This window comes from Amborella trichopoda, chromosome 6, assembly GCF_054954075.1.
Source record: "Amborella trichopoda isolate Santa Cruz 75 chromosome 6, AtrichopodaSantaCruz75HAP2 v2.0, whole genome shotgun sequence".
In the NCBI taxonomy this organism is placed as follows: Eukaryota; Viridiplantae; Streptophyta; class Magnoliopsida; order Amborellales; family Amborellaceae; genus Amborella; species Amborella trichopoda.
The window spans coordinates 32,653,429-32,677,422 of NC_142341.1; the positions used below are offsets into that span (position 1 = coordinate 32,653,429).

Consider the following 23,994-nt stretch of genomic DNA (forward strand, 5'->3'; position numbering starts at 1 on the left):
CCAATTTGGGTTGTAGCCCTCATCTGACTCTCATATGAAAACAAAAAATTGTAATAATTGATAAGTGAAAGTAAGAGGAAATCTAAATGGATTTGAACAGTTGTAGAACTTAATGAGGGACAATTTTCTACTGTGATCATAATAAAAAATTTCTACATCCATTTATCCCCAATTTTAATAATTGGTAAGTGAAAGTAGGGAAAATCTAAATTAATTTGAACAGTTGTAGAACTTGATGAGGGACAATTTTCTATTGCAATCATAATAAAAAACTTTCTACATCCCTCTATCCCCAATTTCGGTTGTAGCCCGCCATCAGCTCTCATATAAAAACATAAATAATAAAAATAATAATTGGCAATCGATGAAAAATCACACAACACAATCCTAATAAAAAATTTCACACAACATAATCCTCATAAGATATTAGTAAAATCTCAATTGAAATAAGATACTTCTTTAGTCTCCTCCAATGCTTCAAAATTTTCTACTGCAATTACCAAACTTTCTAGTTTACTAATCAAACTTCTTCCCATTTTTTAACTTGTACCATAAAGATTTTGATTTTAGTATCATAAATTTATTGCTTATTTGAAATTATATATAGAGAGACACTTGAAAGACTTCTATAAAAATAGATAAAAATAAGGCTTATCACAATAAAATCATGTTATTCCAATCATATTATTCCAATGACTTATCATGTTGAAACCAAAGTCTAATCCTGTTAGTCAAACATAGCCATATTTTTCATATTTAGATGGTAATGCATTTCTCATATTTCTTCCAGACATAGCCAAACAGTAGCAATATATTTCCCAAGTTGCATCTAAATACTACCCAAAGAGTGACAATCCAATTGCAGGTAATGTGATACGCAGTAATGTATTACACAGTAATGCATTACTCCCATAATATATTTCATATATTTCTAGATATCCCAACGGCTCCTAATAGATTGGTGCACTGCAGTATCTGTCGTCCGTAGTGAAGATGTGTGTCAACGCTTAACGATTAGTCTTCCGAAAATCGAAGAGACACAGTGCGACAGTTACCTTTGCCTCACACGTACTAAGTGTGACGATTATTTTTTGAAACTCGAAGAGTTACCACAATGATGCATCATACTGACGGTTGAGATTTCAAGAGATGCAATTGTAGGCTTATGTAGTCACGTGTGGAAAGTGAAAAGGCACTTTCAACTATCTATAAATAGCGACATGTTTCCTCCTGTTTTTAACCCATAGAAGCCATACAAATTTCCCAAGTGTTTTCTGTGAGAATGTTTCTCTCTAGGAGGATGGCAACTCTGGTGTCTGGATCTTGCAATACTTGTGCATTTTTATTGATAAGATTATTTTCTCATTCTCTGCTCCTATATATCTTGAGGGCAAATTTACCTGGTACTAACTTAGATAGACACTGAATTCTATCAATAAGCGGCAAATATTGTCTTGAGAAAGTGACATATCGCGCCTAGGATCAAAGAAATTGAAACATTCTTTCTTTACTACATCCTTTATTTTTTCCCCATCTCACCCTCCTATTTCCGACCCAAGGCCCATCATGGCTTCCCACATCTTGTAACCCTTTATAGAAGAGGAATTCACTTTTGCTCGCATTGCACGCAACCCAACAATGTGGCACTCCCATGTCCAAGAATAAAGTAAAGTATATGTATCATTTTAAGAATCGAAAATAAAAAGTGTAATAATAAAGCATATTGAAAAATAAAAGAACGTTGAAAAACCTCACCTGTAAGATCAACATGCAAATCAAAATATTATGGGAATTGTGACCATCATTGGTCCCTCAAATACAGAGCCCCCTATGGATCCCCACTAGCACTGCTGAGACTATCGAGATGAGCTTGTTGTCAAATGAACTCGACACCAAAGGAATGAGTATATCATAGATGAGAATTGTGTTCTATTGGTGAACAAGATCCATGGGATGAGAGAAAAAACAAGGAGTTTAATTTGCTCTTTCTTACTTACCCTCCTTATCCTCTACCATGACAGTCATGCTTAACTTTCTTACATCACAATAGTAGCCTTTAACCTTGACTAAGTGACATATGCTATTATGGTGATTATGCATTGTTTGTGCGTATTTTTGACACACCCACCCCCTACACGAATAATAGAGGCGACTGTAACTGTGGCTTTCAGACATCAAGTACACCTGAAAGCCACAGAAACATGTGTAATAATGTCCATATTTTGGACAGCCCTTGTATGACATCATCTCGGTCCCAAAAAGAACACAAGAGTGCCCCTAAACCTTGAAGATATTCCCCAAATTCCAGCCGGATTGGGCAAGGCTGCAAGGAGATATGAGGCAAGTGAGATAAAGGAGTACTGTGCTCCGTAGGTGTACGGACAAACATCACAACAAAACTCCTGCAAATCGACCTCATATGGCCTTTGGACCATTGCAAACGACATCAGAAGGTCGACAAACCCCCAAGCCCCGAATTTCTGTCCAAACGGACCTTTTTGGGCCCTACTTTCCAAAAATGGGTGGTTTCAATAATATTCAAGATTTCACAGCTTAAATCAGTTAAAGTAAAATCCTCCTACAACTCAAAAATGAGAGAACTTGACACCCTTAGATCTCTCTATCCGCAAGCCGGATCCAGCTGAAATTTGGACATGTCTTGCTCCTCGAGCACGATCTTCTAGTATGGAGCTCGCATATGATTTGTCGACCCGATCGAAAGATATTCTAGAGAGAAGTCCGCAAGTTTCCTAGCTGATGCAAAAATAAGTTTGTGTGACCTCTTCGCGCTCTAACAATCATAATTGGATACCCAACTGCCGGATCGAGCTCGAACTTGGTGCAATTCGATTGTGACTCGATTATCTTTGATTTGACATAAGAAAAGTCGCGATCAGGATTCGAAACAATACCCATCCAAGGCTCAAAATTGGGCACAATTTTCAAGATGACGGAAAATTGATTTTCAGGCGACTTGCAAGAATCATAACCTTGTCAATCGAAGGTCATGTCACACGATTCTCTATGCAAAACAATTGTGTCTGCATCCCCTTTGCTATACCAACAAAAGAATCACAATGAACTCGGAATTTTTGGAGTAATCATATGAGGAACACAAGAAAAGTTTTCATGCAAAACCATAAAACCCAAAAACATCAAACATCAAGAACTGCAAATCTCCATGGTTCTTTGCAAATCATACACTAAAACGTTCGTGGCGAAACGATCTATGTTTTTCCGATGATACTTCGTCCGTTTTGGTGCAAAAAAGCCAAAACCAAGACCCCATGCCATGTGGGTGGGAAGAGGCCGTTTTTGAGGGACCTATTTGGCAATTTTGAACTTTATGCATGGCGTTTTTGGTCAATTTTTCTTGGCATGAATTTCCATTGTAGTTTTTGTAATTTTCTTTTTACTCAATTCCTTAGGGATTTGAGCATCCACCCTTGTTTGAAGGGTAGCTCTATATAAACCCTTAACTCATGTAACTTAATGAGAGCTCTTTTTACCTTGAGGTTGATGAAACTCTATCACTTTGAAAGAAGGAGAGAGAAATATTTTATTAAAGAGTTCTTACCCCTAACCTTAGCCCTAGGTTAGTTTCCCTTAGTTAGGCTAATCAAACCTTAACCCACCTTGGTCAAGTCTCTACAATTAACCAAGGGCCACCCTAAACCCTAACCTAAGCCCACTTCCTTAACCCAACCACTTACACCATATCCTATCCTACTCCGTACCCTACCCTTTAACCTATACCATACCCCATATCTAATCATATACCCCATCCTAGTTCATACCTACCATACTACCTAGTCCCCACCATACCATACTCCTTAGCAGACACCCATTGTACTCCATACATCACACTCTACCCAACTACCCACCTGGAACCATAATATAATCCCCACATTCACCCAACCCACTTAGCCTAGGCTAGTTTGAGAGGGCGCTCCTATGTAGCGGCGCTGGTACAAGCTACGGCCTGGCAGACCATGTTGACAGATCCCTCGTGGTGCATCAACTAGTCCAAGCACCTTTTCTTCTGGTCGTCTACCTTCCCCTAGGGGAGGTGCTGCCGGAATTCTATAGGATTCCGGTTCGCCTCTCTTATAGCTACATACCCAGTAGCTGTCTACCCACACCTAAAGTCGAACCAAAACCAACTCGAACAAAACCCAAGCCGAACTGAACCTCATCACATAGGACACCAATCATCATGAGGGTGCAACCTTGGGGACACTGACGCGGTTTGGAGTGTGGAGGAGTCAAGTCAAACCACGTCTGCGAGGGACGTTGAGGGCTTTCCGCGGCAACCTTATGTCGGGATCTAAGAGTGTTAACTGCCCAGACGCGTCCAAATCCAACCCTACATCCAAAGTAAGTTCTACCTCGCATTTTAAATTCATTGGTTAGCCATCGCATCGCACCGCATGCTTATCCAAGAACACAACGCATGAGCACCGGGGTCGCATGCACCTACGCACACAAGGAAAAGGGGGCGCGGGTCAGACGACCGCTGGGGCCAGCCAACCAACTGGCGACTCCACTGGGGACGCGACACCCTTTCATTGGTTCTTCTTGTTTACACTCTCACTGCGCTCGCTCTTCAAGCTGCACACTCTGTCCATGGAGTCCATATGCTCCTCATATGTCCAGGTTGAGGATTTTATAGTCCACGTTCCCAATGGTTTGGCTTCAGGGGATAGGGTCCCTAACAAACCCGTCATCCCCATCCTTTTCGTGCACGATGCTCAAGCACCAGCACTCGGGCCATGGCCCTTCCCAAGTTGAGGGATGGCCTTAAGACTGCCCCTCTTCATGCACTCTATAAGGCCGGTGACCAAAGCTGTCAGCCCATCTCTTGCAAGGGGGTGGCCCTAAGACCACCCCTTCTTCCTTGTCACCCAAGGCCGGCAACTTAGCCGCATGGCCCCACTCCCTCTGTCAGGGGTGGACCCACGGCCACTCCCATTTCCCCTCACCGCAAGGCTGGTGGCCTAGCCATCAACCCGTCATCCTGAAGGGGCGGCCAAGCCGCCCCCTTCACTCACTCAAGGCCGCCGGCCCCTCATCCTCAAGGGGCAGCTAGGCCGCCTCCTTATCTCACTCTCATGATCCTTCTCTCCCTCTTGTATGGCCGGGGGCTTAGCCTTTGACACTCTACTCCCAAGGGGTAGCACTAAGACCACACCCCTCACTCACTCTATCGAGGCCGGTGACTCTACTCTCAAGGGGTGGCACTAAGGCCACCCCCCCCCCTCCACCCCTCACTCTATTGAGGCCAGCGATCTAGTCACTGGCCTTTCTCCCCCTCTGAGGGGTGGCCCCAAGGCCACCCCCTACTCTCTACTTCACAAGGCCGACGACCTAGCCACCAGTACTATACACTTCAAGGGTGGCCCTAAGCCCACCCCTACTCTTCATACACATTCCACTCCACGAACAAACACTAATGCATCTCACACACCATGCCGGTGCCCACCCGGTCTTGAAGCACTCAAAAGTGGTTCGAAAGCTGCACCTTCTCCTTAAAACATCTCTATGATCGTCCTTGTGGGCTTCGAGGGTGATGTCGACGTCTCAAGCCCACCAATACCCAAACTCATACAACTTACACCCACACACCCCACTATGGGTCTCCTCCTCCGATGGTGCATGGGATCAAGGTCTTTCTCAGATCTTTAGAGTATGGGAAACCTTAGGCTATCAACCCTTTCAAATCAGAGAGTAATAGTAGAACTATAGGCTAGGTCTCACTACCTAGTATGATGGACTACATCTCAATACCTAGGCTTGGGGCATGGCCCTCTTTTCTTTTCTCAAAGATAGCTCTATCTTAGAGAGGCTAGAGGGGGCGAGATAGATCTGTAGAGAGAATGGAGTGTCAATCTTAGGGAGAAAGAGAGAGCTCAAGGGTGAGAGGTGTAGAGAAAGTGTAAAGATTTGGCCCCTATAGACTTTCTCTAGAGTTAAGGTTTCTAAGGGTTAGCCATCCTTATGGAGATTTTACCAGGAGAATTGTGGGGTGAGATATAATGAGTCATACAATCCTTAGATCAGTCATCATGATTCAAAGGAAGGTATTAGAATCTTATCTTTCAACTTCCTTAACCTAATCTCATCAAATAATATTAATATGAAAAAAATATTGTACTTGCCTTTCTTTTCTATAATCTTTTTATACATACTTTAACTTGAAAATCAAATCGCATAATTTTCATAAATTTCCTTTCTTGTTTCAATCAAAATCTTTGGGAAACACTTTCTATAAAATTTCAATCAAAAGTGCATGGCTTCTTTTACAAGTGCACACATCCTTTCCTTCTCACATAGGTTGCTTAAATGTTCTGCTGGTCTTCAACAGCAGCCTTTGCAAGAGAGAAACTCATCATGGAGCCATTAAGCATTATAGTACATCTTTAACACATAATAGCTTTGTTTAACAAAGCTATATTAAGGAATAAAGCCTTGCGGGATTGCATCTCCAACTTTTTGACAGCCTCTTTGAGATGGAATGTGTAATTGTCAAAGTAATTGTCAAAGCAAACAATTAGTCCAAGTTGTAAATGAACCAACATTTGCAATAGACAAAAAGGTAGAAACCTTACAATTTTTCCTACTTATCACTACAAACTAACCTTACTCATTGCATCCAATCCATGCAAACATCCACAAATAGTCCAAGCCTGCCCGATTATATGTTTCCCTCTCAAAAGCTAAACATGGTTAAAGAGTACAAAGAAAAACTAGTGATACTCATGAATAATGATACCCCGAGGGTTTATATACAATGAAAGAAATGACTGCACAAAATAACCTAGATGCCCTTGCAATAATGTCTATAAATGAGACTCAAATCATTACATAAATATCCTGATTATACACTATGAGGAAGAGAACAGCACCCCTAGACATTCAATCAATAAGAAAATCTAGTATTTCAATAACACACAAAATATATTGAAGGAGATTGCAAATTCATTCAAAGCATTATGTCCAACATCATCAAAATACTGCACATAAAAAACTGAGGACCAAGTAGCAGGAAGTATAGACTGACGGTATACTTTAGGAAAGTTAGGCACTAGGGATGTACATGAATCAAATAGAGAGGATGTTTTGAAGATATACTGCAAAGGCAACATGTTAGGCTCCAGGGATGTACATGAATCAACTAGAGAGGATGTTTTGAAGATATACTGCAAAGGCAACTTTCCAGACAAATATTAAGCTGAGTGTGATTTCTTAGCTTTCATGTAGTTTAACTTCAGTTTACTAAAATCATTACAGGAAAATAATATCACGGAAGGAAAAAGTAATTTCTGAAAAATCACCTCACAGAATGTCCAACGAGTCTTCGGATATCAGCAATTCTTTCTTCATCTTCACATGTAACAAAGACAACTTTTTCCTGCAATTTATATTCAAAACGTCATCATTTGTAAATCTTATAAAGACCTATAGGTGAAGAAGGTCTTCAATATGCAATGGATATGAGACCTACTTGCCGAGCCCTAACACCTAAATGAGATAGGTGAGGGAGTTCCTGCAAAAGCACCACCCCTGCAATGTTGCTTCCAGCAGCCTTCACCTGATCAAATAAATCCATATATCACATGAAAAGATGAACATGCACCAAGGAAATATAGTATTTTTGCAAAGGCATTAACAAAAAGATAGGCCAATAATATCACCTCTTCATCACCATCAGCTCTGTTTACAAGTAGAATGACAGGCTCCGTGGATGATGGTAGAGAACCAGGAATTATACTTTCAACCTATTATGCGTACATCAAAGCGTTTCTCTGTAAGTTAAAGAAATCAGGTACAGCCATGTTTTGATATGTCTACCAACTAAAGAAACATTGGAAATTATTCTAATGTTCAACTAATCCTTGACCATCATGAAACATTTTCATTTAGACAACCAGTGATGCCAGCTACACCCGTTCTTAAAGTAATAAATAGTAATAATAGATGAATATATCTGATAAATTCTGTATTAACATCCATTATGAGAAATTCGGACATGCTGCATCATGCACTAAAAATAGCAAAAGAAAATACCTCTCGAAGGGTTCCAACTGCCATCCCGTTAACCAATATATCCCAACCTTGTGATCCTAATGTAGTCCTTAGTGCTTTCAAAAGAAGGGTGCCGACTTTCGACACCTGAAAAACAACACTGCAGAAGACATTTGAGATTGCGAGCATTAGAACAGTTCAATAAATAACATCAATTTGAAAAGTTATATAGATAAAGAACAAAGTTATCATTCAAGAAGGAACCACAATACCCTGCTCGGATTTCAGCCTCAGTGTATGTTCTCACAGTATTCTCGGGAATGCCCAAGAAATTTCCTAACTTCTGCAGAGCCAACAAAAACATTCAATATCGCAACAATGTACTCTTCATCAGAATTAAATTTTTTTTTTTTAATATTTACAAGCAGCATTTAAAATTGATTGGTTCTGGATGACAAACTTGGGCAACCCAAGTCTTCCCTAGTCTGCCCAAGCCTTGACCAAATCTGTCCTGGTCTTTTAGAAAATCAGTGATGTTATTTCCAAGTCAAGATCAACCGATTTGGGGCTCTGTGAGCAACTTGGATCACGTCCTGCCCAGTTTCTTATCCCGTTCCAGGTTTTAAAACACTGTTTATAAGAGAGGGAGTGGTGGATATGGGTGACACAAGCCAATGACGGCGAATGAGTCATTTAGATGCGAGTTATCATAACAGGTATGGTCACAAACCTGGACTTTATCAGGAAAAATGTGAAGAAGTAATTCAGAATATGACTCAGTAAGCCTCCTAGCTCTGTCCAGAGTAGCCTTGAGTCTCAAACCCCAAATGGACTTACTGTCCTCCTTCTCTGGCAAGATTTCCAGAAAAACAGACTAACTTTATTGCCAGTAGTGCCACTAGTACAATTAACAAGATAAAACCAAAAGAAAATTCCAATAATATTAACAGCAACAAAGGAACAGAAGTTACCATCTTCTTCAGGAAGACCCTTCTCCTTCCAAGCAAGTAGCTCATTTTCAATTGCCATATATTCCTTCGGCTGCCACCCAGAAAGCCCCATTTGCCGAATTCCAATGATAAGGGCAGCAAGGGGATGGTTCCAATAACCTACATTTTTTGAAGTTGCATTTTGGGAAAGCCAAGATGAACCACCAATAGTCTCAATAGCATTGAGGAATCTGTTAAAATGACCGAATTTAAGGCATGTACCACAGAACTGTTCCTAGAACAGTAGCAGCGAGAAGACTTGTAAATTCATTTCTATACGTTCCATCAAGTAAATATCACTTCAAAAAATCTAATAATGTCTGGGTGGTAGGATAGAAACAAATATTATCTGAGATGCATATCGTTCAATGTAATGAACCTTTAGCATGAAGCTCGGGATGAAGGAATTCACTGGTCATGTATTTGGTTATCTATTTCTACAGATGCCTGCTTAGCTCCATGTCATAAGTTCTGGAAAGAGCAGATTTGAAGTTTGAAGACCTTACGGACTAGAATCTTCTTTCTGACATATTTTACCTTGGTGCAAGCATAGAACTTGACTTGAGATTTGAAGGACTCAGACACCACACCCCCCCCCCCCACCCACCCACCACAAAAAAAAAAAAAAAACCAATCCCCAGGTAGGCCCCCCTCCTTCTTTCCCCCATCTTTAATAATATGTGAAGATTAAAGAATCACGATCACAATGCAAAGGGTTTTTCCTGTTGACAAAGCTTCTTTAAAAAATTCTCCAAACAATGGGGAAATTATTGAAAGGCCCCTCTGGCTGGCTCCCCAATACAGCAATTAAATAGAATTAATGTGAAGCATCATATTGTTTGGGAATCATAATTACCCGAAATAAAAAAGAGAGTATTATTCAATTATCTCAAAAGACATATTGCAAGAAAATTCTAGAAAGATTTGAAATGGAAAATTGTTAGCCCATATTAACCCCCATTGATAAGAAGACCAAGCTTAGCCTAGCCATGTGTCCCACTACTTCAAAAGAAAAGGAAGCCATGCAAAGAATTCTATACAGAAGTGTATTTGGGTCACTAATGTATGCTATGTCAGGAACAAGACCGGATCTAACTTTTGCCATGAGTTTGATTAGCAAATTCGAGAGTATTCCAGGCATGGAGCACTGGAAAGCCATCAAAAGGGTACAACGATATTTGCACGGAACCATTAATTACGCACTAACTTATGGAGGAGGCTCAGATATATAGATACAAGAATATTAAGATGAGAGTAAGTCTACATCCGGATATATTTTCATGCTTACAAGTGGAGCTGTTTCTTGGTGCTAAAAGAAACAAGATATTGTTGTACTCTCGACTACGGAGTCAGAATATGTGGCATGTTGTTTCGTGGCGAAAGAAGCAATCTGGTTGAACAAGTTCTTGGATCAACTCAAATTTGTTCCAGTGAAGTGCCCATGAGTCATAATCTTCTGCGACAACCAGGAAGCTATTTGCGTGTCGAAAGAGCCAAGGTTTCACAAAAAATCAAGGCACATAAAGCTGCGCCACTACCACATCCACATCGAGATCTGAGCAAGAGAGATTTTGATTGCACATCTCCGGACCTAGGCTACGTTAGCAAATCCTTTTAAAAGAAAGATTGGTGGCAAATGTTTTTGCCAGACATATACATGGGATGGGCTTGAGAGAATTGTGAGGGAGTGATTGTATGCCTTCAAAGGCTAAGTGGGAGATGTTGGGTTTTTTTGTAGCCTTTAAAAGCTTAGAGAGCTTGTAAAAATATTATTTATCGTGGAATATGCACTTCAGTGAGAGAGTGTGTTGACTGTTAACTGACTAAATGTTGGGCAGTTTATGGCTGTGGTGATGTCCAAAACCCTTGGCCCTGAGATTGTGACACTACCGAGAAGGGTTTGCAGTGGGTCATCCCTTGTTTAGGTCATAGAGATGCCCAGGGATCATGTTTGTAGGCCAGACGAACTGTGTGGTCTATTATGTGCGATTGTAGACCTGTGAGAGCAAAGGCCAAAGCCTCAACAAACATGGCATGCACACATGACAGTCGCATTGCTGGGAAACAACCCTATAGAGGGACATGTGTACATATGCATAGAGAATCCCCTTTCACTATAGTGAAAAGTGCAATACTTACTCTTAAAGGGGGAACTGAAATCTACATTTTAGAATCACGGGTCATGTCCAAGTTTGACAAGCCAATCATGAGCTCCTAAATTGAGATTGTGGGTCATGGGTCTTGTTGGGTCGGATAAGAAGGCAGTATTGGATCATGGTTTCTAAAGCGAGAGGAATGCTCTTAATGTCACTAATTTTGACTCATTGGTACTAGTCCACTCCTATTATATTTTATTTTAGCATTAAATTTTTTTATGATTTTTAAAAGCATTTCAGAATTTTAAAACATTATTTTTTAATGTAATTTACATCACAAGGGTATTTATGAAATTTCATATTTTAAATAACACATGTGGGACCAAGGATCCAGCCCCATATGCATGTGTCCTTTTTTAAAGTGTGGGATGATGTGCCACCGAAGGGACCATATTCATTTTTTTTTGTAAAACAAAAAGTGGGTACGCCACTTTTTTATGGAAAAGTGGGCATGCTCCATTGTATTAATAAAATATGTTATTTCAAATTTTTATATAGTGTCATGCCACTTTATTTGGGAGATGGGGGGTGGGGGTGGGGGGGGGGGACACGCAACTTTTTTTTTTAATTAAAAAAAAAAGCCCCACGCCACCTTTCAAGGGAGAAAGAGGGGCACACCCCACTCCTTTCAATTTTGGTTTAAAAATATTAACATAAGTTAAAATAGGAAAACCTAATTCAAATTAGATTTGGTTTCCTATCCTTATGGGAGATCTATGATAAAGATTGATTATTTTTCAATTTTAAATAGGAGTTGACTTGGGTCAAAGTCTAAAAGGATAAGGTTCCTATGTTCTTTTTTTTTTTGTTTATAATGTTAACCTTAATAGGGTTTCTATCTTTCTACCCAAAATCATGATGACTGATTTTTGGGATGGATGACTCAAGTTAAATCTCTCTCACCTAACAGATTTCCTAATTATCCTAAAGGTCTAGCTAGAAACTGAATAAGGCGATACTTAGAAATGATCCTATTCAAATTACGAAATAGATTTCCTTCTATTAAGAGATCTAGTTTGAACCTCTTTCAAAGACAACTAGATCCCCTCTCTCTCTCTCTCTCTCTCTCTCTCTCTCACACACACACACACACACTCTTAGAGAGAGTCACGATCTCTCTCTCGTTCTCTCCTCTTAATGAGTAGCCTCCATTAAATTAAAGAAAATGAGGATCTTTAAAATCAAAAAGAGAGAGTTGATGTATTTTGAAGAAAGAAGGGAGACGTTTAGCCTAGTCAGAGATCAACTCTTAAGCTCAGCCATATTTTCTTCTCATAGGACTTCTATAAATCTTAGTATATTTTTGAGCTCTCGAAAATCTTAGAGAGAGAAGTATTGCCTATAAAGCTTCTCTATCTCAAAATTTTCAGCAACACCTTAAGGAGCAAAAGTGTATCATTAATCAGGAAATTGGGTGTGGGGTGTACCAAGTCTTAGTAAGGTAACTCCAGGCATCTTCGAGTAAGTTTTTTTAGTAGTTTTAAGTTAATTTACAATTTTATTTTCGATTTTATGTAAATTTTGAGGAACTTATTTTATGCCAAAAATTAAGGTGGATGTTAGTTTACAGCTTCTGAATAGTTTCTATTTCTGTTGGCAGTAAAAATAAAAATCCTAGGTTGTATGTAGCGCATTATTTTCATTTTACAGGAACATATTGTAGCTCATGTAAGTGGATTTCAAGGATTTGGAATAAAAGTAAAAGAAATTTTTTGAATTTAATATCTTACTTCCACATAGCCACACCTTTCACCTAGGGCATCCGACCATATTCTAACATGCATCCCACATGTGTCATCTTCCCATAGTGTGTGCACTTCAACTTGTCCTCATCAAATGTGGGGCATCCATAACTGCGTCCACCACCACAGCCTCCACCTCGATTCCCAAAATGCCCTCCACCTAAATTACCACTTGAATTTGAGAGCAGAGCGGATCTGTCTATTTCACCTATAGACACTACCACTATCTTGTGTTGAGTTTCCTCATGCTGAAGAAGAGATAAAACAGTTCTTAGTGATGCTAAAGTCCCACCACCTGGAACATTTTCTCTAATTTGTTCATATCCCATTAGCTCCTCTCAAAAGATTAGAATCTTCCTTTACAATCTCTCTATTTGCTCCTTTGCTTAAGATGAGCATTGTATGTGTTGATAATGGCTTATTTCATCCCCAAAACCACGAAGACGAGCATAATAATCTCCCACTAACAAATCCATTTGTTTAAACATGCTTATTTATTGCTCCAGTCTATAAATCTGTACAATATTTTTTTTTGGGAATAAGCCCCATAAACTACATCCCCATATTCCTTTGGGGCCTGTTTGAATCTTTGGATTTTTCAATCCTGGGAAAAGTGAATCTTGGAATTGAGATTTCCTGGAAATGTCAATTTCTGTTTGGTCCAGGTAGAAATCTAGAAAATGCAAAATCCCGGTTTGGATTGTCTAGAATATCTTTTCTTGAAAACGCTAATTCTCTCTCTAAAAATTTTGAGATAGTTTCTCTCTCTAAAATTTTAATACATTCTTTCAATAACTGAAAATTTGAAATAGTTTCTCTCTAAAACTTCTGAGATGGTTTATCTCTCTAAAAATTTATATACTTTCTCTCTCCAAAATTTGATATAGTTTTTCTCTCTAAAATTTTGAGATTCTTTCGCTCTAAAACTTAAAATTTGAGATGGTTTCTCTATAAAAATTTTGAGATAGTTTCTCTCTCTAAACAATTTTAGATGGTTTCTCTTTCTAAACAATTTCAAGTAGTTTCTCTGTAAAATATGTTATAGTTTATCTCTGTAAAATTTTAAGTTACTTTCTCTATCTAAAACTTGAAATTTGAGATAGTTTCTTTCTAAAAATTTTAAGATAGTTTCTCTCTAAGAAATTTTAGGTACGTTCTCAATCTAAAATTTGATATAGTGACTCTCTAAAATTTTAAGATGCTCTCTAAAACTTAAATTTTGAGATAGTTTCTCTCTTAAATTTTTAGGTAGTTTCTCTCTCTAAAATTTTAATATACTCTCTCTAAAACTTAAAATTTGAGATAGTTTTTCTATCTAAAATTTTTCAAATAGTTTGTCACTCAAAAAAAATTAGGTAGTTTCTCTATCTAAATTTTGACATAGTTTCTCTCTCTAAAGTTTTAAGATATTTTCTCTCTAAAACTTAAAATTTGAGATAGTTTGTGATGACCCTAAGTTTTTTGAAAACTGAATAGTAATACTAATAGTAGTAATAATAGTAATAATAAATACAATAATAATAATAATAATAATAATAATAATAATAATAATAATAATAATAATAGTAATAATAATAAAATAGAAATAAAACAAAACACTTACATAAAGAAATGATTTTGAGTGAGGGTTCAATGGGTTCTTAATGCACCATGGGACTACTCTTTTACAGAACCTTTCATGTCCACGATTTTCTTTTTAGAGAAATATTTAATTAAGATAATAGGGTATAATGTGGCATTATGAGATAATAATATAAGGCGATGTGGCATTAGAAGATAATAATATGAGATGATGTGTCATAAGGGGAACATAAAAGTGAGAAATTAACAAAAAAAAGCGAGGACACCTATCTTGACATGTGTCAAGTGGAAGAGTGTCCTCCCTTACTTTAAAATATCCTCCCCCTCATTAGCTAATCATGAAGCTCATCAAATTTTCCATCTCTCTCTCTACGTAAGTTCTCTTTCCCTCTCTTATTACAATTATTTTTCTCTCTCCCTCATAATATTCTTATGAAGTATTATTCTCTCATAATGATGTTGTTATTTTAATAGTATTCTCATAATAATAATATCATGATTCTCATAATGATGATATTTTTATGATGATATTCTTATAAAAATAGTATTTCTCTCATAATGATGTTGTTATTTTAATAGTATTCTCATAATAATAATATCATGATTCTCATAATGATGATATTTTTATGATGATATTCTTATAAAAATATTATTTTCTTTCACTCAAGTATTATTCTCTCATATTGATATTATGATCTTAATAGTATTCTCATTATTCTCATAATGATGATATTCTTATAAAAATAGTATATGAAATTTGTGGTGATGGGATAAACGGACCTATATGATATTATATAGTCTATAATGTTACACCATATTCATATAAATTTGGATACCATATTCATATAATTAATGCCATATGGATATTATATCACTTATATAATGAGGACAGGTTACTATAACAATCCTCATCGATCTATATTATAGTATTCACATATCTCACCTATATCTCAGATGTTACGTATATATGTTACTCTGGTATATAATATATCATGTCACTTATCCAATATATTATTTCCACAAAAAAAATTCACTTTCTAGTATGAGAAATATGATGTGTAATATCACACTGTTACGCATTATAATTCAAATCTAGACTATACCATGCAATTTTAATTTTTCTTTTATGTTATCATACCATCTATTTTTTTAATGACTATATCCATAATTATAATATTCACATAAAAATATTATTATTCTCATGATGATTTTCATAAAAACAATATTATTCTCATAATAATGTTCACATAAAAACAATTATATCTTTCTCTCCTCATAACGGTTCTTCTCTCTCTCATAGGCATATAATATTTCTTTCTCTCTTATATGAACATATTTTTATGCTCCTCTCCCCATAGAAACTCATTTGGTTTCTCTTCTCATACCTTTAGCTACACACCCTTTATTTCGGTTCTACTCCAGCAACAATAGTAACATATCCATCTCGGAGTGACATATAGGTAAGTGACTTCATTTTCCTGTACAATCATTACTTGAAAAACTGATATTTCTACATTTAATTGTAATATCTCTGATACCGTAAGTTTTACGTATTTATGTTTTTAATTGTAATATTTTCAGCATAAATTATTGATATTGTAAGTGTTATGTGCAAGTGGCCTTACTTTTCTTGAAAAACAGTTGTTTAAAAAATTTTGGTTTTGGCACTATAAGTTCTACATGTTTCTATAACATGATTATTTGAAAATTTATATCTCCATATTTAATAAATTTATGATATTTCCATCTATTGTTAAGAATTTTAGATGGTTGAAAATTTGAATATGAATTTCCATAAGGATTCTTCTAAGAATAGGCTGCTTATCTTGTTATATCCCAAAAATGTTTCTCAGAACTGCTACCTTTCTAAAACCATAGCCCAAAATATTTGACTAATTATTTATGAAAATGTCAGTGAAAAGTGATTGCTATAAATTGCTTCATGTGAATTCACGTTAATGATTTCAAAGATATTTTGAATATACGATATTATTGTTTCTTGATATTTAGTGATGTCTGTTACATTGATAAATGGCATGCTATTGACATGATAAAGTCTCTGAATTTATATGCATGATAATATGACATAATGATGTCCCTTGTGATTATATGTATAGCATAGACATGTTGATGTTTCTTATAATTACATGTGAGACATGCTTCTGGAAAGATGTGTGCAGTGCGATATGCTTTTGTTATATGATCAATGCATGATAACATGCTTTTGTTACGATATGATGAGAAAATTGTGCCCGCAGCTGTGATTTATCCTTGCTCTCTATGATACGATGAGAGTTAGGAGTGTATGTGTTTGGAAGGTCGCACCACCAAACTTATGTGAGGCACTACTCATTGGGACCCCTTTGGTAGTGTAGCACTCTCTCACCAGAAGGGCAAATGACGGGTCGTGTCTTGCAAGGCTAGTGCTTATCAAAAGCCCCAAAGCGCGCTGGGGTTGTGTGCGTGTGTGAGACAATACGCAACGGATTCACCCATTGATGGTGCCTCTCTCTGGATTGTGATGGTAGAGGTTCTACACATCTGGATTTGATTGGCCCAATGGGTAGGCCTTCTACTTCAAGAGTTAGTTTGATATCAGAATAATAGGTTTAGGATTCGTAGGAAATCTGAATAGAAATATACTCTAAGTCATACTTATTACGATATCAAGATCCCATGTAACTAGAGCTAGCAGGGTAGGAATTCATAGAACCTTAGAAAATACGGTTGCTCTTATACAGCATTAGATAAAGAATTATAATCTACTCAAGACATCAGTTACAGAGAATAAGTGGACTCCTCCAACACGCAGGTGAAATATGAGCGGACCTATCCGGTACGTCGATAGGAATTAAGTGGACCCATCTTAGACGCAAGTGGGATATATAGATCACCTACTTGAGACGTAAGTAGGGTACTTTGTGAAATCCTTTGAATCATGTTAAACTGAGCATTTCTATTGAAGGATTTATATATGCACTTCTTCATACTAGTTCAATATGCATTCAAATCTTTTGAATTATGTTGAATTGTGTGTTTCTGAATTTGAAACTATTCTCTATGTATGCTCTTCCTCATATTGTTTTTAATATGCATTCTTTTAGAAACTATTTACATTTGTCAACCATGATTTTTTTAGGATTATGATTGTCACTTACTGAGTAGCCAAACTCATCAAACTACTGTAAATTCTTTTCAGAGTAATTGCAGCCGTATTGTTCGTATGCACAACAGGAGTAGTTTGGAAGAAGTTTGTAGTCATGAATAAATCCGCCTTTGTAACTTTTGTTCTATCAAAGTCGTATATATATATATATATATATATATATATATATATATATATATATATATATATATATATCTTCATGTTAATTATAAGTTGTGGATAGACTGCGTACAAATCTGAAAGTTTTGAATGGAAAATTTGTTTTGGTGCAATATATAGTAAAAATTTCAAATTTGTTTTGTTATTTAATAATTGACTGCCACATCTCAGGAATTTTAGTGTTATAAAACTTGGGGTGTGACATAGTTTCTCACTCTAAAATTTTCAAGTAGTTTATCTCTCCAAAATTTTAATATAATTTCTCTCTAAAACTTAAAAATTGAGTTAGTTTCTCTATCTAATTTTTTTAAAATAGTTTCTCTCTAAATATTTCAAATACTTTCTCTATCTAAAATTTGATATAGTTTCTCTCTAAATATTTCAAGTACTTTCTCTATCTAAAATTTGAAATAGTTTCTCTCTTTAAAGTTTTAAGATATTTTCTCTCTAAAACTTAAAATTTGAAATAGTTTTTCTCTCTAAAAATTTTCTAGTAGTTTCTCTATCTAAAATTTGATATAGTTTCTAATCTCTAAAATTTTAGTATGCTCTCTCTCTCTAAAACTTAAAATTTGAGATAATTTCTCTCTCTAAATGTTTTGAGATATTCTCTCTAAAAAACTTTATGTAGTTCCTCTCTCTAAAATTTAACGTAGTTTCTATCTCTAAAAGTTAAGATACTTTCTCTCTCTAAAACTTAAGATTTGAGATAGTTTCTATCCAAAATTTTATATGATCTCCCTAAAACTTTAAATTTGAGATAGTTTTTCTCTCTAAAAATTTAAGATAGTTTCTCTCGCTAAAAAATTTTATATTTTCTCTCTAAAAAATTTCGTATACTTTCCCTCTTTAGAATTTGATAGAGTTTCCCTCTCTAAAATTTTAATATGTTTTCTCTCTTTAAAATTTGATATAGTTTTTCTCTCTAAAGTTTTACTATTTTTTTTGTTCTTGTGGATCATTTCCATGAAATGTCAATTCCACCTATTTTGGTGGAATTGAGATTTCCAAAATTTAGGCTCAAAATGAGCATTCAGGAATCCTGCGAAAATCTCAATTCCAATATAAATGTCAATTCTAAGCGAACCAAACACAATTGATCTGGCTTTTCCAGGAAAAGTGACTCCTGGAAATCTAAATCCCATGAGCCAACCGGGCCCTTGAAGTATTGCAGTTCATAATAGTTCGACTTAGATTAAGATGCATAAAACACAATAACCAAGTTATAAATCCCATATAATCAGCCTCCCAATCTGCATAGTTAGGATCCTTGAGATCTGGTTTTTCTACATAACCTTTAATATATCCCAAGTTTCTCTTTCAATAAGAAATAATCTAACTAACCTGGCCCATTCTAATAATTTGTGCCATCAAATTTAATTATGGTAATTTGGAGTCCAGAATGCTCCATATTTGATGTTTGTTAAGACATCTTACAATGTAGTTGAGATCTAGTTACACCCTTAGATCAGATCACACCTCTTTTACACTATAAAAAAATTAGAAACAACACTACCAATGTTTTCTTGATTAGGGTAAATAAACCCTGATCCATCTGTGATTTAGGTCTTCTATTAAACACATGATCTACATCAAAAAATACCAAAAAAACTCACCTTGCTCAACACAATCATTGTTGGCAAAAACTAGGGTTTCAGGGCATGATGAAAGCCCTAACCATCTGTTGCTAAAGTCATCTAATCATACAAATAACGTCAATGTTAAATCCTATTCCCATACACCTTTTCTTCGACACTTTACCCTAGTTCAATACTAAGTGGAAACTAATCTAGAGCAAACTAACGAAGAGAAAAGGAGAGAGGTAGAAGTAAGATGTTAGAGAGTAGTAAGAGAGAAAAATAAAAGAAAGAAGAAAGAGAAGAGAGAGAAAGAGCCATGAGAAAGGGAAAGAAGGGAAAGAAGAGAGAGGAAGAGAAAGGAAAGTAGTGTATTAGTCAAGAAAGACCAATGTATACTTCTTATTTATGTGTTAACTTGATTACAATGCTACCCTTTAATGAAATAGGACATATAAGCCTTAAGCTAAGTAAAATACATTTATACCCACCAAATACCACAATACTTAATAATTTCCAACAGTGCAAACTGCAGACAATCAAAACAACCTAGAAGACAGTATTGGGAAATCGTTAGAATCCACGAAACATATCAACTATTTAACACTTACCAATTTTGAACAATTCCAACTCATGATCTTGTGCATTTCTATGGGATTTTTGGAATTAATTCAAAATAAATAGATAATATGCTAAACATTTCATCTCTCAAATGCATTTTGATAAATTACCTTACAAGATATCTTGGCAGAATGGCAAGATATCTTCAAATAAATGAGTTAGGTTAAATGTTTGTGGGCACGTCCGCAAGGGTATGTGTGTGTGTCAGCATTACGTTTCCTTTTTTTTCTTTTTTTTCTGGGTGATGGAACATTATCTTTTTGTTTTTCATCTCAAACCACCAATGGGAATGCCAAATGCACCTGACAATGAATGACCTTTCTCTCCAAGGTTTTACTCTTTAGTAGTCATATTGAGTAACGTTTCTCCATATCTTAAGCATTATCAGTTATACTTTGATACTATAGAAACACCAAAAGCTATCACTGTTTAAGATACCTTTAAAACATTGCACAAAAAATTTAACTGTTATTATTCAGACAATTTATTATGCTCACCATGTCACAGACAAACATTGGACACTTCCATGAACTTGACAGTAGGAAACAATTATTTTCTTTTTTCCTAGTTTTTTTTTTTGGTTAGGGGGGTATTTACAGTACGAATATTTACATGTTGAGAATCTAAAGAGAATCCAATTTTCAGGTTGTGATATTTAACATTGCAGATCATTAGCATTATCATAATGGAAGCCAAGGAAAAGCAATAGTCACATAGTTACCGGGATCAAGAGGGTCAGATCACGGATCAGGAATGGGGGGATTGAGAGATGCAAACGAAAGGGATCGAGATCCGTACAACATGATCTTCCTGAGTTGGATCGACCACCTTCATGGGAGAACCTGGAAACTATGGTCACAAACATGGGTCGCAAGCCAATAGGAGTAGCCTCGGTTAAAAATGGAGCCTTTAGAATATATGTAAATGCATTTTTTGGGCTAAGTGGAGGCTTCAAAATTACATCAAGTTCTTGGTATGTTAATGAGTTGGAGGATTTATCTTCTGTCTAATTATTTAAATTTTCTTTATGTTATAAAATTCAGACTAAAGGTACAAGGAAAAGACAAAATTTAAGTAGTGAAACTGTCTTATCAAATTAAGTAAAAGAAAGATCTTATAATTTGACAAGGACATAACAAACTATGTATTTTTATATGTATTGCTCATATATGTAAATCTATATTTCCAAAAAAATACATGGTCAGATTTACAACAATTTACAAAACATAGAAACATTAGTCAAGCTAGGTACATGTCATTGTAATAGTGAAAAAAGGGCATATAATAGATCACACCTGCTTAAAAGGACGAAAGAGAAGTCCTCCAGGCCAATCTCACTAAGTCGCCACTGCATACAAATCATACCAAACCAAGAATATCATTCATAGATGCAACAAGTTGATCATAGAATGCCGTACTATAACTCGAGGATATCATGAGAACCAACACAAGAGCTTGCCTTTTGGCGCATTGCTATTGCAGCATCAGATGCATCATTTCTAAGACCACTTTCCAAACCTTTCAGAATTTCTGCTCTTAAGCCCGTTAAAGAATGCAAGGTTTTCATAAGTATGTCCATTGCATCACTTTCCAAGGAATGATTAACTTCTTCTAGCTTGTCCAAGTTCTGCAAACATATGTAGGATAATACCAATGTAATTACATTATATTTATGTACAACTCTGGAAGTCAAACTGAAGGATACTTTTAGTTGGACACATACATAAATCTCGAGTATTTAGATAGAGCATTTCAGTGAAATAATCAGAACAAAGTTGTACAAAATAAGCCCTGGGCATTATGGTCCCAGACAAATAAAATTTTCTCAAACTGAAGATCAAGGAAGCACAACTAGTCCACATTTCTAGAGAGTATAAGGATCAAATTCTTATTAAAAAAATTTATTTCTATATATAACCCTTATAGTTGGTTTTCAAAGCAACCTTCAATCAGTGTCATACTGAAAAAGTATGCTTGGAAGTACATTGCCATCAAAAGAAACTGTGAAAGAATTCCTTAAATAGAAAGCGATTGCTGACTGAATCAAGAATGGTTATGGCCACCCAAAAAATGTTGCATAGTGTTCTGATGGGATGTTCCTAGCCATTTTTTTTAAGTCTCCAACATGTTACAGTGTGCTTGAGCTTTCGAAGGGCTTCTTGAGCCATCCAGGCCGCATTCCCTGGCAGGAACTGCTCCTTGAGTTCTCTCTTGAGGTCCTTCCATCCAACAATGGGAGGCCTTGACCCATTGGCCATGCAAGTCCTCAACCAGAGCTTGGTATCTCCGGTGAGGTACATGGAAGTCACAGTTACCTGGTCTTCCTCATGGGCACAGGCAGCAGTGAAGTACTGCTCCATGTCCCATAAGAAGTTCTCCAGCTCTTTTGCAACCCTAGCACCGCCAAAAGGTTTAGGCTCAGGCACCTTTACCCGGTTCTGCTCAAGCACACCTGACTGTTGCTTAAAGCCCTCTTGACTAGGCTACGCTCACCATTCAGGGTCTTGAGGTTCTCTTTGAAGATGTCGGTCAAGGGCGCAACATCAGTCTTAAGGTACCCCAACTGGGTTCCCAAGTGGCCGGCGTGCTCCGCTTGTGCAGCCATCAACTCATCGAGTCAGGTAGTTAGGGCCTGGAATCTCTCCTCCAAGGTAGCCAACGAGCGACTAGATGAGCAACATAGTTGTCTAGGCGCTCCTCAACCAAACTGACATGATCGCGCACAGTAGGGACCATTTTTTCGAGCTGTTGTGGGACCTAGGCTTTGATACCAACTGTCACGGGCCCTAGTTTTTCATCTAAAATCGTGAGGCCTTGACTCTTCGCCTTGCTGCTAAGGGTCAAGTTCAGCCTCACCAACACTCATACCATCTAAGGGACTTTGCATACACACTCGCACCAAGCACACAACAAAGGGGTTCAAGGGCCGTGACCCGCTTTATTCAGCTATACACTTGCTTAGTATGCTGCCACAGATGGCCCCACAAGGGTCTGGGCCTGGGGTTTATATAGCCACGATTACAGCTGTTTTACAAATTTGAATTTGTTTACACGTGATGGCCAGCCACTACCTAGGGCCAGGTCGTGAGCAGCTGGCAGGAAGCCAGGCTGCCCACGCCCTGAGTGGCTATACATGAGGCTGCCAGCCTTAGCCATGTCCTGGGTGAGACCTATTCCTGCACCAGCCCACCCATGCAGCGTAACCATCTCCTATTCTCATGACCCACGTCCTTGGCTATTAAGCCACCTCCTGACTGTTCCACCCACATTGCTTGGTTAAGGTTCATTTGAATTTGAACTTGGCGCCTGCCCAGCTCACAAGTGCCTATAAAGCCCTCAGTCAGCCCACACTTAGCTTGTGCCAGGCTGTGGTGCACAGACTCCTGCACCTGCACACCATGCTGTTGCACATAGGCCTTGTTCACTGCTACCCGCCAGGTGACCCAAGGCTTCTACCATACCCTCAAATAGAAGTGTAAGCTTAAATCATTTCCATCCCAAGTGTGTCCATACCAGCCGTCCAAGTAGCATAACTTGGCACAATGCACAGTAGAGGCTTGATCGTGCACCAGGATGCTGCATGAGGCCTGCAGAGCAATGCCTAAGGCTAGCAGAAGGGTCAAAGGAGGCCTCAACCTGATTGGGCAATGCACCAAGTTTGCAAGCTTCTAACTTGACCAAGACGCATGCAACCAGTAAGGGTCCTGACAGTAGGCAAGTTGTTTTTGTTGGTGACAAGCTGGGTTTGAATCCCATTTTTGACACTTCTTTTTAATGCTTCACAAAAATTTTGGAAAAACTCGCATGAGTTTTTTTGAGTTGACAACTTAACTTGTGGTTGACTCAACTTTGCAATGACTGAGTCAGCAATTGATTTCGAGTTTTCCAACACTAGAATAAACAAAAAAATTACTAATCATAATGAACATCGAAATATATTAGTGGACTCTAGAAACATAAGTTCCAGCCCAAAGCTAG

At 37.2% G+C, this 23,994-nt stretch overlaps 1 protein-coding gene across 2 annotated transcripts in view; it reads right to left on the bottom strand.

The window, feature by feature from the left end:
- PWD (chloroplastidic phosphoglucan, water dikinase (ATGWD3)) overlaps nucleotides 1-23,994 on the bottom strand; it is a 50,241-nt gene that overhangs the window by 7,180 nt on the left and 19,067 nt on the right. Inside the window, exons 8-16 of one of the 2 annotated variants that reach the window (XR_016058087.1) lie at nucleotides 21,476-21,643; nucleotides 21,312-21,364; nucleotides 8,997-9,205; nucleotides 8,756-8,874; nucleotides 8,298-8,368; nucleotides 8,068-8,185; nucleotides 7,695-7,805; nucleotides 7,505-7,591; nucleotides 7,335-7,411 (exon numbers count right to left, since the gene is read on the bottom strand). Coding sequence is in view for 1 of the 2 variants with exons in the window: in XM_006845041.4 (XP_006845104.1) it covers nucleotides 7,335-7,411; nucleotides 7,505-7,591; nucleotides 7,695-7,778; nucleotides 8,068-8,185; nucleotides 8,298-8,368; nucleotides 8,756-8,874; nucleotides 8,997-9,205; nucleotides 21,312-21,364; nucleotides 21,476-21,643 (986 nt within the window). In the remaining variant the exon portion in view is untranslated. The remainder of the gene's footprint in view (nucleotides 1-7,334; nucleotides 7,412-7,504; nucleotides 7,592-7,694; nucleotides 7,806-8,067; nucleotides 8,186-8,297; nucleotides 8,369-8,755; nucleotides 8,875-8,996; nucleotides 9,206-21,311; nucleotides 21,365-21,475; nucleotides 21,644-23,994) is intronic. The other variant, XM_006845041.4, reaches the window with a different exon arrangement.